At 43.4% G+C, this 16,181-nt stretch overlaps 1 protein-coding gene across 1 annotated transcript; it reads right to left on the bottom strand.

The window, feature by feature from the left end:
- Positions 1 to 1,024: 1,024 nt before the first annotated feature.
- On the bottom strand, positions 1,025 to 2,441 carry SLC25A2 (solute carrier family 25 member 2). Its single transcript, XM_012466224.3, has one exon. The coding sequence runs from the start codon at positions 2,252 to 2,254 to the stop codon at positions 1,349 to 1,351; it is 906 nt and encodes a 301-aa protein (XP_012321647.1). The 5' UTR covers positions 2,255 to 2,441; the 3' UTR covers positions 1,025 to 1,348.
- Between the last annotated feature and the right edge of the window lie 13,740 nt (positions 2,442 to 16,181).

Here is a 16,181-nt window from a genome sequence, read left to right as displayed (position 1 = left end):
GAGAGTAGACAACTTTTACTCACGAGTGTTGTTAGCAAACAGGGAACAAAAGCTGCTCCTAGCTTTGGTGCTTTCTGTTCCCCAGGAGGGTTTCTGGCTGATGGAGGCAGTGAGTCACCCAAAACGCATCGACAACCCTGAAATGGGCCAATAGAACACCCTAGAATCCTACCCAGGCCAGGACCAGAGACTGGAAGCTAAGAACTGTTACCAGCCACATGGGTCTTCATCAAAGCATAGCTGTACAGCTCCAGCTCCTTTGAGGGGGAGAAAGGAAGCTGGTGCAGAAAGCCTGTGCTGATTCCCCAAGGCCTGATGATACTCTAGACCACCCCTAACCATATAGGCAGGATGCAGAATATAATCTCACTTTGAAAATGAATAGTACTATTTTAAGGGTATTACTTCTTGGAAAAATACACAATGCTTACTCTGAAACTTTAACTCAAGAATGTCAAAGCCACACCTGTATGCAGGCACCTTCTCCTCTTAAAAAGACAGAGTATTTTGGTTTTCAGCTACCACATGAAGACTTTTCAAAACTTTAACTGCCTAATGTAGTACACATGTTAAGCAGACTTTAAAAGAGATCCTGGCCAGGCATGGTGGCTCATGCCTGTAATTCCAGCACTTTGGGAGGCCAAGACAGGCAGATCACTTGAAGTCAGGTGTTCAAGACCAGCCTGGCCAACATGGTGAAACCTCATCTCTACTAAAAATACAAAAATCGACCGGGCATGGTGGCGGGTGCCTCTAGTCCCAGCTATTCAGGAGGCTAAGGTGGGAGCATTGCTTGAACCGGGGAGGCAGAGATTGCAGTGAGCTAAGATGTGGCTCCCCACAGCACACTAGCCTGGGTGACAGAGTGAGACTCTGTCTCCAAAAAAACAAAGAGAGATCCTACACAATCATTCATACCTATTTCACAAAATATGACCAATTCTGGATTTTGGGGGGTGATATTTGAGATTATACATAGAACCAAATTATTTTACTCACAACATATTACCATCCAAACTGCATGTACACACAAACAGGTTTATGCAAAAGCCCTGACAGAATGATACTTGGTTTTTCAGATTAGGTACATAGGGTCAACCAGTCCACCCTGTACATCCCAGCAAAGGCAAGAGCAGCAACTTTCCTATTTCGATACAATTATGGGCAGAAGTTATATGATGTAAAATAGAGGCCCTTCCATAAAGTTAAGGTTTAGGGTAGAAGAAGGGAAGACAAAACCAAAATTCCCATGAAGTCAGAATTCGCATTGGTCTTGTACTCTGTTGAACCCTGTGATGAACTGTAGTCCTCAGACTCATGGACTCGGATCCAGGTTCACCAAGACACTTCAGTATGCTTCCAACTGGCTCATCATCATCTTCCTGCTGTATTCATAGACCACAAACAGCGCCCCATTTGCAGGGACTGCTCGAATCATAGTAGCTTTCAGTCCAGAATATAAGGCTGCTATTCCTTCATTTTTCACAACACTTAAGAGGGTACCAATAAATCCTGCCTGTTTTCCATACATAGAAAGAACTTGAATTCTGGATTTAATACAATCCACTGGGAACACGACAAGCCAGAGAGAAATTCCAGCAACTCCACCACTTAACATCAGATGGAAAGGGCCTAGTTCATCTTTTGATCTCCCTGATGCAAAAAACGATCGGCTCAGTTCATAGCCACCAAAGAAAAAGAAGTAACCTGGTACTTCTTGAAGTAGAGTACTAGAGAGTCCGTGGTAGAAGCCCAAGGGGCCATCCTTTTTAAGGATGCTCTTCACGACAGACCAAATTGTGTTATGGCTTTTTGCTATCTTCCCTGACATCTCCATTTCATACATGGTCTGTAGCCGGCACTTCACAAGCTCAGTGGGGCAGAGAGCCAACGCGGCAAATGCAGAGGCAAAGGACCCCGCGGTCGCAGTCTGTAGATCACTCAGCTTTGCCTGCTTGTCCAGTCCAGCCATTTTCCTAACAAACTGCTGGCAGAACCCGTAGCACATGAAGAGGACCGAGTTTTCGGCGACATAGGCCATCAGTGCTGGGCCGGTGCCCCTGTAGAAGCCCCGGAGACCTACTTGGGCGTAAGTCTTCAGGAAGCAGTCGGTGAGGCCCTTGTACAGGTCGGGAAACGTCTGCATCTTCACTTTTATTGTGTCGAATGGCTGCCCGGTCAGTACACACGCTGTCCCCCCGGCGGCCCCCGCTGTGAGGTCAATCGCGGCTTGGATGCCAGGACTGGACTTCATGTTCGCTCACTCTTCTGAGGGTCCCAGTGGAAGGTGACTAACTCCCCAGAGCGTGGGACGGGCTTTTCACGTCCCACTGCAGCGAGCGCGGGGCTTGGGGTTGGAGTTTGGGGGTGGAGGAGCCCTGCCGCCTGTTCTAGGCTCTCACCCCAATACTGGGGAGGCCGCTTAACCCCACGCTCTGCCGTGCCCCGCCCTCCCCCACGCCGCGCGCACTGAAATAACCCCCAGCCACCGGCCCCGCACGCGGCTGAGTCCCTGCGGCCCATGACGCACTGGCCGGGCCCCAGCCCCTCCAGCCTGGACCGCGCCCCCTATCCCCGCGCCCGCAGGCGGGTGATGTAGACCCAATAAATACTTTTAGTGAACTGCGACCGGGCACGGTGGCTCAATTCCTGTAGCCCAGCACTTTGGGAGGCTGAGGCAGGAGGATTCCTTGAGCCCAGGAGTTGGAGACCAACCCGGGCAACATGGCAAGACTCCAGTTCTACAAAAACACAAAAATTGCCAGGCCTGATGGTGTGCTCCTGTGGTCCCAGCTATTCAGGAGACTGAGGTGAGGATCGCTTGAACTTGGGAGGTCGAGGCTGCAGTGAACTATGATCGCACCACTGCACTCCAGGGTGGGCAACAGAGTGAGATCCTGTCTCAAAACCAAAACCAAGAAAACATTTAAAGCTTTTCGATAAATTCTTGCAATTATGGCCGGAAACTCTAGGAGCTGCTATTCAACTGGCGGCAAAAGAAATGCTGTCCTAATCAGCCAGCTTTGTTTCTTTCCTTTTCTTTTTTTTTTTGTCAGGGTCTCAGTCTGTTGCCTAAGCTGGAGTTCAGTGGTGCAATCCCAGCTCACTGCAGCCCTAGTCTCCCGGCTTCAATCCTCCCACCTCAGCCTGCTGAGTAGCTGAGACTAGAGGGACTACAGGCGCAAGCCACCACATCCGGCTAATTTTTGTATTGCAGAGACAGGGTTTCACTATGTTGCTCAGGCTGTTTTCGAACTCCTGAGCTCAAGCAATCCACCCACCTTGGCCTCCCAAGGTACTGGGGATTACAAGGGTGAACCACCGCACCTGGCCTGTCCCACACTTCTTATCATGCAAAAAACAAAAACAAACAAAAAAGAAGATGCCCTCACTTGAATGGAGCCTGAATTCAGAGGGTAAATCTACAGAAAAACTGCTTTAAAGTAGGAAAGATAGCCCAGGTGGGGTTGCTCATGCCTGAAATCCCAACACTTGGAGAGGCCGAGGCAGAAGGATCATTTGAGACTAGGAGTTCAAGACTAGCTTGGGCAGCAAAATGAGACCTCCTCACCAAAAATAATAATAAAGTAAAGAAGACAAACTGTCAGATGTGCTGGAACCAGAGCAACTCCATCTTTAATAGGGACTGGATAAAATAAGGCTGAGACCTACTGGACTGCATTCCCAGGAAGACAGACATTCTAAGTCACAGGACAAGATAGGAGGCCGGCACAAGATACAGGTCACAAAGACCTTGCTGATAAAACAGGTTTTGGTAAAGAAGCCAGCCAAATCCCACCAGAATCAAGATGGCGTCATAAGTGACCTGTGGTCGTGGTTACTGCTCATTATACGCCAATTATAATGTATTAACATGCTAAAAGACACGCCCACCAGCGCCATGACTACTTACAGGTACCATGGCAACATCAGGAAGTGACCCTATATGGTCTAAAAAGGGGGAGGAATCCTCAGTTCTGGTAACTGGACCCCTTTCTCAGAAACCTGATGAATAATCCACCCCTTGTTTAGCATATATTCAATAAGTAACTATAAATATCCTTAGTCAAGCCACCCATGCCACTGCTGTGCCTATGAAGTAGGCATTCTTTTGTTTCTTTACTTCTCTAATAAACATGCTTTCACTTTATGGATTTGCCCCAAATTATTTCTTGCATGAGCTCCAAGAACCATCTCTTGAGTCTGGATTGGGACCCATTTCCGGGAACCAAACGATCTGAGGCTTGTTACCTGAGAGACAATGACTGCTTTTGATCAGAAAACCTTCAGCGAGCTGCCCATGCTCCTCACTTTCCTGGGGGGGCAGGGAGGAGGTCAGGGTACTGTGGGAGTCCTTAGCTCGGTAGATGTGATACTGCTTGCCTGCAGAGCTGGAGAAATGCTATCACATGGCAACATCCCCAAGGACTGGGGCTGCAATCCTGGGAACTGGTGGAACACAGAGTCCTTACATTTCTGGAGATAGGACACAGCACTACAAAATTGACTTGGACAATGGATAGTATGTATATACTGCATTGCTAAGAAACTTGATAGAAAAGAGCTGGGTGGCTCAGCACCATGCTTTCTAAGTTTTGAGGTTCTCTTTGAGGACCCACACAGCCTTATGTAGTAGAAGTAGAAATTTGTCGCTTATACATTGTCGGTGGGAACATAAAATAGTTCAACCCCTATGGAAAGCAGTATGGAGATTTCTCAAAGAACTAAAAATAGCACACCCATTCGACCGAGCAATCCCACTATTGGGTATCTACCCAAAGGAAAATAAATCATTTTATCAAAGACACCTGCTCCAGGGACAGTGGCTCATACCTGTAATCCTAGAACTTTGGGAGCCAGAGCTAGGTGGATTGTTTGAGCCCAGAAGTTCCAGACCAGCCTGGACAACATGGCAAAATGCCATCTCTACAAAAAAACACAAAAGGTAGCCATGCATGGTGGCATGCACCTGTAGTAGCAGCTACACAGGAGGCTGAGATGGGAGGATTGACTGATCTGAGGAGGTGGAGGCTGCAGTGAGCTGTGATCCAGCCTGGGTGGCAAAACAAGACCCCTGCACTCATATGTTTATGGCAGCACTATTCACAATAGGAAAGTCACAGAATAAACCTAAGTGTTCATCAACAGTTGATTGGATAAAGAAAATGTGGTATATGTATACCATGGAATACTATGTAGCCATAAAAAATAATGAAATCATGTCCTTCACAACATGGATGGAGCAGAAGGCCATTATTCTAAGTGAAATATCTTAGAAACAGAAAATCAAATACTATATGTTCTCACTTATAGGTGGGAGCTAAACAATGGGTACACATGGCCATAAAGATGGGAATAACAGACACTGGGGACTCCAAAAGAGGGGAGGGTGGGAGGAATTGAGGGTTGAAAACCGACCTGTTGGGTACTACATTCACTATCTGGGTGATGGGTTCATTAGAAGCCCAAACCTCAGTATTACACAATATACCCATGTAACAAACCTGCACATGTACTCCTTGAATCTAAAATGAAATTAAATTTAAAAAGAAGTAGAAGTTCAGGATATAAATGACAACATACCTAGCTTTCAAGGCAAGATGTTTTTTGGACATTAGTGAGGACACCACTGTCAGGACACACTTTTTCCTCCCAGATGTTCATAATCCCAGCATTGGAATGAATTCTCTCCAGTCTTACATTCCAAGCCATAGTCGGCCATGGGTAGTAAAAACGAAATCTGGGGGTAAGAAAGTATGATGAAAGCATTCTCTCTTTCATTTAGAAAACTTTGTCTAATTATCCTTGGCTGTCAATTAAAAGTGAGGTACTTCAGAACAAACGTCTCTTAGAAAATTAAAAAAAAATTTTTTTTTTAATGAGCAAAAGCAAATTGTGCATGGATAATTTGTCAACAGGTAGTCTTCATTGTAGTAAATAGTACCCTGGGCTTGTCTTTGGGAAATCCCCAAATGTCAGCACTTGCAGTTCTTTTCTCTGGGATCATATAGTTTCTTCAGAGAATGCTCTTCAAACCTTGACTGTGTATGTAGGGTGTGGTGGGGGAGAGGTAGGTTATAAACCTGGATGCTGATTTAAAGAGAACATGACAGGGGAAGAGGGGCAACGCTCCTGCAGTAAATATATAGACTTTCACGTAATTTTTTCTTTATTTGATGCTGTGCCTACTTTCTCTGTGTTTGGGCCTTCATTGGTTCAATTTATCCAGAAAACAAAATTTCCATCTTCTGTGAGATGTAGTTATCTGGCTTCAGAGTGAGAGAGAGATCCTGGACACCCAACAACTCTGAACACAGACTTTAATGAATCTCACATCTCTAATCCTATACCTTCCTACCTTCCCTGGGAATCTTCTGTTTACAAAAATTTTGCCTCTTACAGGCTGTATATCAAGTGGGTTTGTCTCTCTTTGGTATAACCTCTTGCAGACATTTAGCATGTAACTTTTTCTAATCTATGAATTCATTTGTCATTTCTCTGTTTTGGTGTCCCAGTAATGGGTTGACATCTCTCATCCATTGTTGTCTCATCTCCTATTCTCTTTGTCCTTAGAGGTTAACATATTTTAAAAATCCTTTGTGCTATTTTATTTAGCAGCCTCTTAGGTAAAGCAGAGAGGATAAGAACAGTCTGCAAGTTGAAAATAGAAAACTTCATTAGCATTTTTATATCCTTGATGTCATGTTTGAGGAATTTTTTTCTATGTTTTGATTTCATTGTCAGGAAAGGGAAGGGGGGCAAAAGGGTTTTGTTTTGTTTTGTCTTGCTCTGTCGTCCAGGCCAGAAAGCAGTGGCACAATCATGGATCACTGTAGCCTCAGCCTTTCAGGATGAAGTAATCCTCCCACTTTAGCCTCCCAAGTAGCTGGGCCAGAGGTATGTGCCACCACACTCAGCTAATTTTTATTATTTTTCATAGAGACAGAGTCTCACTATGTTGCCCAGGCTGGTCTCAAATTCCTGGGCTCAAGTGATACTCTCACCTCAGCTTCCCAAAGTGCTGGGATTACAGGAATGAGCCACCATACTCAGCCCAGAAATTATTTAAATAACTTATGAAGTAGATTTTGCCACAGTAACCTAATATAAATTAGAAATCTTCTGGCCTGGTGTGGTGGCTCACACCTGTAATCCCAGCACTTTGGGAGGCTAAAGTGGGCAGATCACTTGAGGTCGGGAGTTCAAGACCAGCCTGACCAACAAAGAGGAAACCCCATCTCTACTAACAATACACAATTAGCCAGACATAGTGGTGCATGTCTATAATCCCAGCTATTTGTGAGGCTTAGGCAGGAGAATCACTTGAACCCGGGAGGTGGAAGTTGCAGTGAGCCGAGATGGTGCCATTGCACCCCAGCCTGGTCAATAAGAGCAAAACTCCATCTCAAAAAAAAAGAGCTACTATGATTCGAGCAGTCCCTGCAAATGGGGCGCTGTTTGTGGTCTATGAATACAGCAGGAAGATGATGATGAGCCAGTTGGAAGCATACTGAAGTGTCTTGGTGAACCTGGATCCGAGTCCATGAGTCTGAGGACTACAGTTCATCACAGGGTTCAACAGAGTACAAGACCAATGCGAATTCTGACTTCATGGGAATTTTGGTTTTGTCTTCCCTTCTTCTACCCTAAACCTTAACTTTATGGAAGGGCCTCTATTTTACATCATATAACTTCTGCCCATAATTGTATCGAAATAGGAAAGTTGCTGCTCTTGCCTTTGCTGGGATGTACAGGGTGGACTGGTTGACCCTATGTACCTAATCTGAAAAACCAAGTATCATTCTGTCAGGGCTTTTGCATAAACCTGTTTGTGTGTACATGCAGTTTGGATGGTAATATGTTGTGAGTAAAATAATTTGGTTCTATGTATAATCTCAAATATCACCCCCCAAAATCCAGAATTGGTCATATTTTGTGAAATAGGTATGAATGATTGTGTAGGATCTCTCTTTGTTTTTTTGGAGACAGAGTCTCACTCTGTCACCCAGGCTAGTGTGCTGTGGGGAGCCACATCTTAGCTCACTGCAATCTCTGCCTCCCCGGTTCAAGCAATGCTCCCACCTTAGCCTCCTGAATAGCTGGGACTAGAGGCACCCGCCACCATGCCCGGTCGATTTTTGTATTTTTAGTAGAGATGAGGTTTCACCATGTTGGCCAGGCTGGTCTTGAACACCTGACTTCAAGTGATCTGCCTGTCTTGGCCTCCCAAAGTGCTGGAATTACAGGCATGAGCCACCATGCCTGGCCAGGATCTCTTTTAAAGTCTGCTTAACATGTGTACTACATTAGGCAGTTAAAGTTTTGAAAAGTCTTCATGTGGTAGCTGAAAACCAAAATACTCTGTCTTTTTAAGAGGAGAAGGTGCCTGCATACAGGTGTGGCTTTGACATTCTTGAGTTAAAGTTTCAGAGTAAGCATTGTGTATTTTTCCAAGAAGTAATACCCTTAAAATAGTACTATTCATTTTCAAAGTGAGATTATATTCTGCATCCTGCCTATATGGTTAGGGGTGGTCTAGAGTATCATCAGGCCTTGGGGAATCAGCACAGGCTTTCTGCACCAGCTTCCTTTCTCCCCCTCAAAGGAGCTGGAGCTGTACAGCTATGCTTTGATGAAGACCCATGTGACTGGTAACAGTTCTTAGCTTCCAGTCTCTGGTCCTGGCCTGGGTAGGATTCTAGGGTGTTCTATTGGCCCATTTCAGGGTTGTCGATGCGTTTTGGGTGACTCACTGCCTCCATCAGCCAGAAACCCTCCTGGGGAACAGAAAGCACCAAAGCTAGGAGCAGCTTTTGTTCCCTGTTTGCTAACAACACTCGTGAGTAAAAGTTGTCTACTCTCAGGTGGAACTAAACAGAACTTAGTGCTTTCACTCCACAGTGAGTCATGTTAGGGACAAGCTCTTTTTGAAATTTACTTTGAGGTCCATAATACCTTCCCATGCCTTTACAGTGCTAGAGTCTTCTAAATTTGGTACTGGCCAACAGTAAATTTTAATGATAACTGTGTATGGGATGTGACTAAGCAATGAAACATAAGAAAAGTAATTTTATTAAACTATATACCATATATATGTATATGTACACTTACAAAACCCCTCCAAAACAAAGAACAACTCCCCAGCCCAAAACGTAGTTCATCTATCTGATCCCCACAGACTTGGAGATAAGCAACTGATCTGTGGCCATGTCATTCTCGTCACCAGTAAAGTAAGCCCCATCATTCTGTGTTGCTCCAAGACCACCAGCAGAGTCTGTTTCAGTAACAAGTTTTCTAAGCAGCCTCTAAAGCTGAAAAGAAATAGGCTACCAGTCTTAATAATAGTCTGTACCATGTGTGTTTATCACTTGGCAGAATGTAATTCCTGTGAGAAACTTTGTTTCCTCGAACTTTTTGCTATCTTTGAAGCCTCTGTGGTAACTCTAGCCTTAGTGCCAGAAGCAAGAGGGTCAGGGAAATGAGATATTGACCAATAAAGGCTGCTGTGGACATTTAGGGGAGGGGAGACTCAGTGTCAGGCCTGGTGTGCCCCAGAGCTATGGTTGGTCTTCCATTTATTCACTTTTACTTTAAAAGAAAATCACGTTTACACTTTAAAGTTATTTATAAATTTAAGTTATATATTCCATACTTAAATGGAGAGTAGCTATGGAGTGGTGCTTCGTCAGAGCAGGCCTATACTAAATAGAAAATGGGACCGGCGTTTAACAGTAAGTGGATCATTTCAGAGTCCACAGTCCCCCTGCCTGGCACTCGTGAGCCAGTCTAAGTTAGCTTTGTTGTCAGCATAACTTCTTACGTGTCATCCGTTAAAGATTTAAATCAATATCGTCAACAAAAATAGTATGAGGCAAGTAAGAGGGGTGGGAGTGAGGAATCAAAATCTCAGTCAGGAGAATTTTTTTCCTGTCCTATTCGTTTAATTTATGGTTCAATATTAGGGTACAATTTGTATCATTTCAGATCTCCAAGCGGAAGTATAGTAATTTGAAATACTGTGTGTAAAGAAATTTGAGGGTTCTATCACTAAATTATCTATATAATATGTCTTTAACTCACACCATTTACAATGTATTGTATTGAGCTCTGACTGTTCAGACACTAATGGTGTGTGGTTTCTCTCTTCAAGGATCTGACACAGTCTAGATGTTTGTTCTGTAGTTAGAAGAGTGATATTTCAAAACAAAACTTAGAAGGAAAAAGTGGAATCCAAATTTTATACTGTGTGTGTCATCAGTGATGGAATCTCTGAGTTTAAGGAACTGTCCCCTTAGTTGTGTTTTTGTATTGTGGCTTTGCATATTCTTTAAGTTAGTGCCATGGTATTTGTTTCCAAGATGTAAATTGATCAAATCATTTCTCTGATGCCTAGCCTTATTTTAAATTTTTCTTCACTTCCACATAGCATGCTTTGTCCCTTAACTCTGAAAAATCTTTTCTGTAATTTATTACACCCTTTGGTCTACTGTCAAGGCCAAATGGTCTGCATCTTGCATTGCCGAATGATATTACAGTTAGAAATTCATTCTTTGCCCTAGCAATCATTGGATGCTAAGCAGTAGTAATGAGGTATATGTGATACCTCAGAAAGGTCATATCTGGCAATGGAGTATCAAACCTGCACATTTTCTTCATGATCTTCTTGCTGAACTCAGAAGAAATGTAGGTTCTCTTTCTTCTGGCCCAGTCCTCTAAGGAGGGGTGATAAGTATTTCCAGGAAGTTGTTGTGTGCATAAAACCACTGGAGATTTTGGCTCAAGACCAGAAAGTGTCCCTCTGTCCTGGGCCTGCATTTCTAGCTTGAGCAACTCCTCAGCTTTGAAATTTCTGTTTTCAAAGTCTACAATTCTCTACTCTCTCTGATCTCTCTAGATTCATGTGATATAGGCCAAAAGTCTTCTCTGAGATTCATTTATTCATGTGAAATAGGCCAGAAGTCTTCCCTGAGATTCATTTTAGAAAGCAAATTATTTCACTGTTGAAACTGAAAGGAGTTAGTTAGCCTGCCTTAGGTAGATAGCAAGGGAATGGTCCCTGGAGAGCCCCCGGTCCATGGGTCACTGTCTCGTCCCCACATAACATAAAAAGCAGCCTGGGAAAAAATTCAAGCTGCAGGCACTGATGAGGAACTAGCACAGGGTGTTGTGCCCAGAGACATGCCCACGGCTGCACAGATAGAAAAACCTTGACCCATTTGGATAAAAACTTGCACAGTCCTCCGGCTCACTCAGATAAGGGAACAAGGCCTGACATAGAAACAAAAACTTGCAGAGAGCTCCAGACCACTCAGATAAGGGAACAAGGCCTGACATAGAAACAAAAACTTGCATAGACCTCCAGCTCACTCAGATAAGGGGATAAGGCCTGGCGTAGAAATGCCTTTGTCTTTTGTATCGTCAGCAGGCTCCCAGGAAGAAGTTTCTTCTCACTTTGTGGGCAAGGGCACAGTGGGCTCCAGTGGGTTCCGATGGGTACTTTCCTTTCTTTTCTGGACTGTAAGTCTGGGCTCTATGAATCATCACTTAAGCCCCTGATTGTTCCTTGCCCAAGGTCCCAGGCCAATCTTCCTGGTTGGTCCCGTGTCAAGCTGAGTCACATGTTCTCCAAGGCAGCCCTGGGACTAGGCACTTTCCTTCCCCTTCCCAGCCCCTAAAAACCCTGGACCCCAGCCTCACACAGGACACCCTGTTCAGGCCCCCCTCTCTGCTGACAGAGAGCTTTCTTCTTTTGCTTATTAAACTTTCTCTCCAAACTCACCTTTGTGTCTTCTTGGAGGTAAGACAAATAACTGGGTGTTATCTCAGACAACTAGAGACTGTTACATCTTGGTGCATTGCTGAGACTACAACAAAACTGTAATCAGGGTCTGTGGCCTGCCTCCTGAGCTCCACTGTCCACACTGTTCTTGACTTCCTCCTAATGACGTTTAAAAGGTAGACTACTATCTTCCTGTTTCCCAGACCTCTTCAAGGTTGGTGGCATCACCAGTACTGATGCTCTATTCCCTACATGAGGCTTAGTAGATTTTTCAAAATCTGTTCAGGCTGGCTTTAGTCTGCATGTTGAGAAGAAAAACTATCACAGGTGGTAAGTAGTTTTGCAGACAATTGATGTCTAAACAATCACGCATATTCTGTCTGTGAAAATAATGTCCCCAGAAAGGGCATTTTTATCTCTTGCACAGGGAAGCCAGATAATGATGTATATAGCTAGTATTTCTACTGCAGCCTGAAGAAGTTTCACTGGGTCCTCCTCAACAACCTGATCTCTCAGCAGACATGAACTAGAGCGTGTCTCCACAGATCTTCTTTAATCATTGATTTACAAGCAGATCTTTTGTGCATTTGGAAGAAGTGTTCTTTTCTGACTTTGGAGAAATGGTGGACTCACTTCTAGCCAGCGCTCAGGGCTCCTCATCTAGGTTCCCCAGGATGGCATAAAAAAGCCTTCTCCAACTTTTTGGTACTGGACTCAGGCGCTCATTTAGACAGACAGAGGCAGCTCAGGAAGGTTAGTTAGTCTTCTGTTCTGTCTGCAGCCTGCTGCGGCTCTGGTGAATGCATTATGGGATTTATATTTCTACTCTCTGCTTCTGTTTCTTTGTCTGGCTCCCCTCTTCTCTTTGCCATCTGGAGTCAAAGCTGATCCACGTTGATAAGACCCTTGCTCTATGTCCGAGTGTTGGTGATTCTCCAGGTTGATTCTGTTCTGTGCCTGCATCAGAGCTGGGCAGGAAGCCTCCTAGGTTCTGCATTTTCTGTCCTGGAGAAAAGATCTAAAGGCCTGGTAGAAGTTAAACATGTTTGGCAAGAATATATCATTGGTGATTTTCTGTGCTTTATATTCTGTCACTTATAGAATTTTCTAAAAATAAGTCCTGTTGAACCTCAGATTCATAGAATTGGATTATGACAGATTCTCGTCATTAGTCTATACATGGCCTGCTTTATTTCTTTACTTAACTAGCCAGTGTCAGATTTAAAATCCTCAATACTTGGTTGCATATCCCTAGGCTCTGTACTAAGTGTGTGACCTTAGTCAAGTTTTCTAACTCTGCGTATTGTTTTCTTCAACAGTAAAATGAGGATTATTACCTCATAGAGCCATGTGAGAATTAAATGAGTTAATATATGCACAGTAGTTAATGTGGTGCCTGGTATTTGGTAAACTGTGTATGTGTTGGCTTTTATATTATCTCCAGTTTCCATCTATGATCCTTTGCCTTATACCTGAAATAGCTCTTTTAGAATTTCCTTTAATATGGGTCTGCTAGTGACAAAGACTCTTCATTTTTGTCTTAAATTGTCTTTCACTTTCATTCTTTTAAGTTAATTTTTCTAGTTTTGCATTTTAAATTACTACTGAGAATGAATTTTTTCAGGGTGTTGCTTAGCTGTCTATGGTTCTTTTAAAAAAATGAGTTCACCCAGCCTGGGTAACGTAGGGAGACCTCATCTCTAAAAAAATAAAAAATATTAGCTGAGTGTGATGGTGCGTGCCTGTGGCTCCAGCTACTTGGGAGGCTGAGGTGGGAAAACTGTTTGGGCCCAGGAGGTCAAGGCTGTGGTGAGCCAATGTCATACCATTGCACTCCAGGCTGGGTGACAGATTGAGACCCTGTCTCAAAAAAAAATAGAAAAAGAAGAAAGTTCATTTTTCCCTAATTTCTATTGTTTTTGTGGTAAAATATATATAACATTTGTATATATAAAATATATATAACTTTTTTTGTGGCAAAATATATATAACATATAAAATTTGCCATTTTAATCACTTTCAGTGTGCAATTGAGTGGCATTAATTACATTTGCAGTGTTGTGCAACCATCACCACTACCTATTCCCAAAATTTTCATCACCCCAACAGAAATTTGGTACCCATTAAAGCAGTAATTTCCCACTCTTCCCATCCCTGGTAATCTCTAATCTGCTTTCTGTCCCTTTGAATTTGCCTCTTTTAGACATTTCATATAAATAGAATCATACAATATCTTTTTGTGTTTGACTTATTTCACTTGGCGTAATGTTTTCAATTTGATTAGATAATAAGTTACACTATTCAAACAACTATATAAAACTTACTATGAGAAGTCTTACTCCCACCCCACCCCATGTTACTTCTTTACACTTCATTTCCTATAGATAGATAATTTTTTAGTTTTTATCATGATAGTGTTTTTCTTTTGTTGTTGCTATTTGTTTTTGAGACAGTCTTGCTCTGTCGCCCAGGCTGGGGCACAGTGGCATGATCTCAGCTCACTGCAACCTCTGTCCCCTGGGTTCAAGTGATTCTCCTGCCTCAGCCTCCTAAGTAGCTGGGATTACAGGCCCATACCACCACCCTAAGATACTTTTTTGTATTTTTAGTAGAGATGGGGGTCTCCCTATGTTGGCTAGGCTGTTCTCGAACTCCTGGCCTCAAGAGACTCGCCTGCCTCGGTCCAAAGTGTTGGGATTGCAGGTGTAAGTCCCTGTATCCGGCTATCATGACAGTATTTTTATGCACAAATGTGAATATATGTTCTATGTCTCCTTTTATAACAGAAAATGTAGCTATTTTAGCCTGAGTCTTCCCAAAAGCAGAGTATAAGACAAGGGGTTAGGCCAGGTGCAGTGGCTCCCACCTATAATCCCAGCACTTTGGGAGGCTGAGGCGGATGGATTGCTTGAGCCCAGGAGTTCAAGATCAGCCTTAGCAACATGGCAAATCCCTGTCTCTACAAAATAGAAAAACAATCAGCTTATAGTCCTAGCTACTTGGAAGGCTGAGATAGGAGGATTGCTTGAGCCTGGGGAGGTTGAGGCTACAGTGGGTCATGATTGTGCTAATGCACACCAGCCTTGGTGACAGAGTGAGACACTGTCTCAAAAAAGACAAAATATGACAAAGGGCTTTTATACCACTAATATATTAGGAAGTACAATCCCAGGTAACAAATGAGGGGCCAGGAGACTGCAGCCAGAAAAGAGGAAGAGCCAATTTGAGGGTGCATTATTGAATTGGTTATTAATTGCAACTGATTTCTTAAATCCAGTTCTCCAAGAAGTCATATATATTGTGTCTGAGGGGAGCTAGTTGGAGGAGTGGTGAGAGGGAAATTTTATTTTTTATCCTCATCTTCCTCTGGTCAAAGTTTCAGCACACAGACATTAACTACCCACACTTCTGAATTGTGTATATGTGGATGCTGAGCAAGGTTCCATGGCATCCTGTTAAATTGGTTTCAACAGGAAAGCCTTTGGGTGACAGCCAGATGACCTGTGACACAGTTATTAGGGGAAAAGTACTGTTAAGGTTGTACCTATGTGAAGTCCGTGCCCACATGGAGTTGGCTTCCAGTATTCATGTCTGGAACAAAAGATAGGCAAACTGAGAACATCTGAAATGGAGCATAAGAGGTATCTGATATAGTTCATCCACTGCACCACTATGGGCCTGCTCATATTCTCCATTATATCCAGCTTCCATGCTATTATTCAATATGAGGCCTCCATTTTGTGTGTGTATGTGTGTGTGTGTGTGTGCATATGTGTGTGGTGTGTGTGTGTGAGAGAGAGAGAGAGAGTAGAGAGTATGCCCTCACTTCTTATCTGACAGCAGAGCAGTAAGTCCAATCCACAAAAGATTTTCCTTTAAAGTATAACCAAGCACAATTTCTAAAGAGACTTAAGAGTTAGTGAAACAAGCTACAGTTCCTTCTGGACCTGCTTGGAGATAAGACATTTACCTCTGAAGAGTTTAAGATCTTAATGCCTTGATTTTGTCATGGTTGCTTCAGTTGCTCGTTTACCATTGACACTGGCAATGGAAACACCAAGAGATACCCTAGTGAATCTCCTGAATTCCAGACATATCATTTATGGAATGAATTATGTTGGAACAACCCAAGCTTCTCATGATAACCAGAGACACTTACCACCACAATCACATTAGCTCTTTTTTTGCTTGTCAACTGGTATGAACAGCTCAGCATGATCAGGTGGTAACCAAGTTCAGATTCAACTGAAATGCATCGCTTCTCGGCCTTTTGGATAAGATCAAGTGCAGATTCAACTGAAATGCAGCAGAGCCTAGAGATTTCATGGATGGGAAGCAAAAATGCAATTAGATCACTGGAAGCATTGGTGGGAGGAGTTAATCCTATTCCACCACTTAGTTC

Source organism: Aotus nancymaae, unplaced genomic scaffold (genome assembly GCF_030222135.1).
Source record: "Aotus nancymaae isolate 86718 unplaced genomic scaffold, 86718_ANA_hifiasm-v0.15.2.pri h1tg000064l_1, whole genome shotgun sequence".
Classification (NCBI taxonomy): Eukaryota; Metazoa; Chordata; class Mammalia; order Primates; family Aotidae; genus Aotus; species Aotus nancymaae.
This window is presented reverse-complemented; position numbering and strand designations above follow the sequence as displayed.

What these genes read in the sequence shown, in the direction of transcription:
- SLC25A2 (XM_012466224.3), bottom strand. Translation starts at nt 2,254, where the DNA reads ATGAAGTCCAGTCCTGGCATCCAAGCCGCGATTGACCTCACAGCGGGG.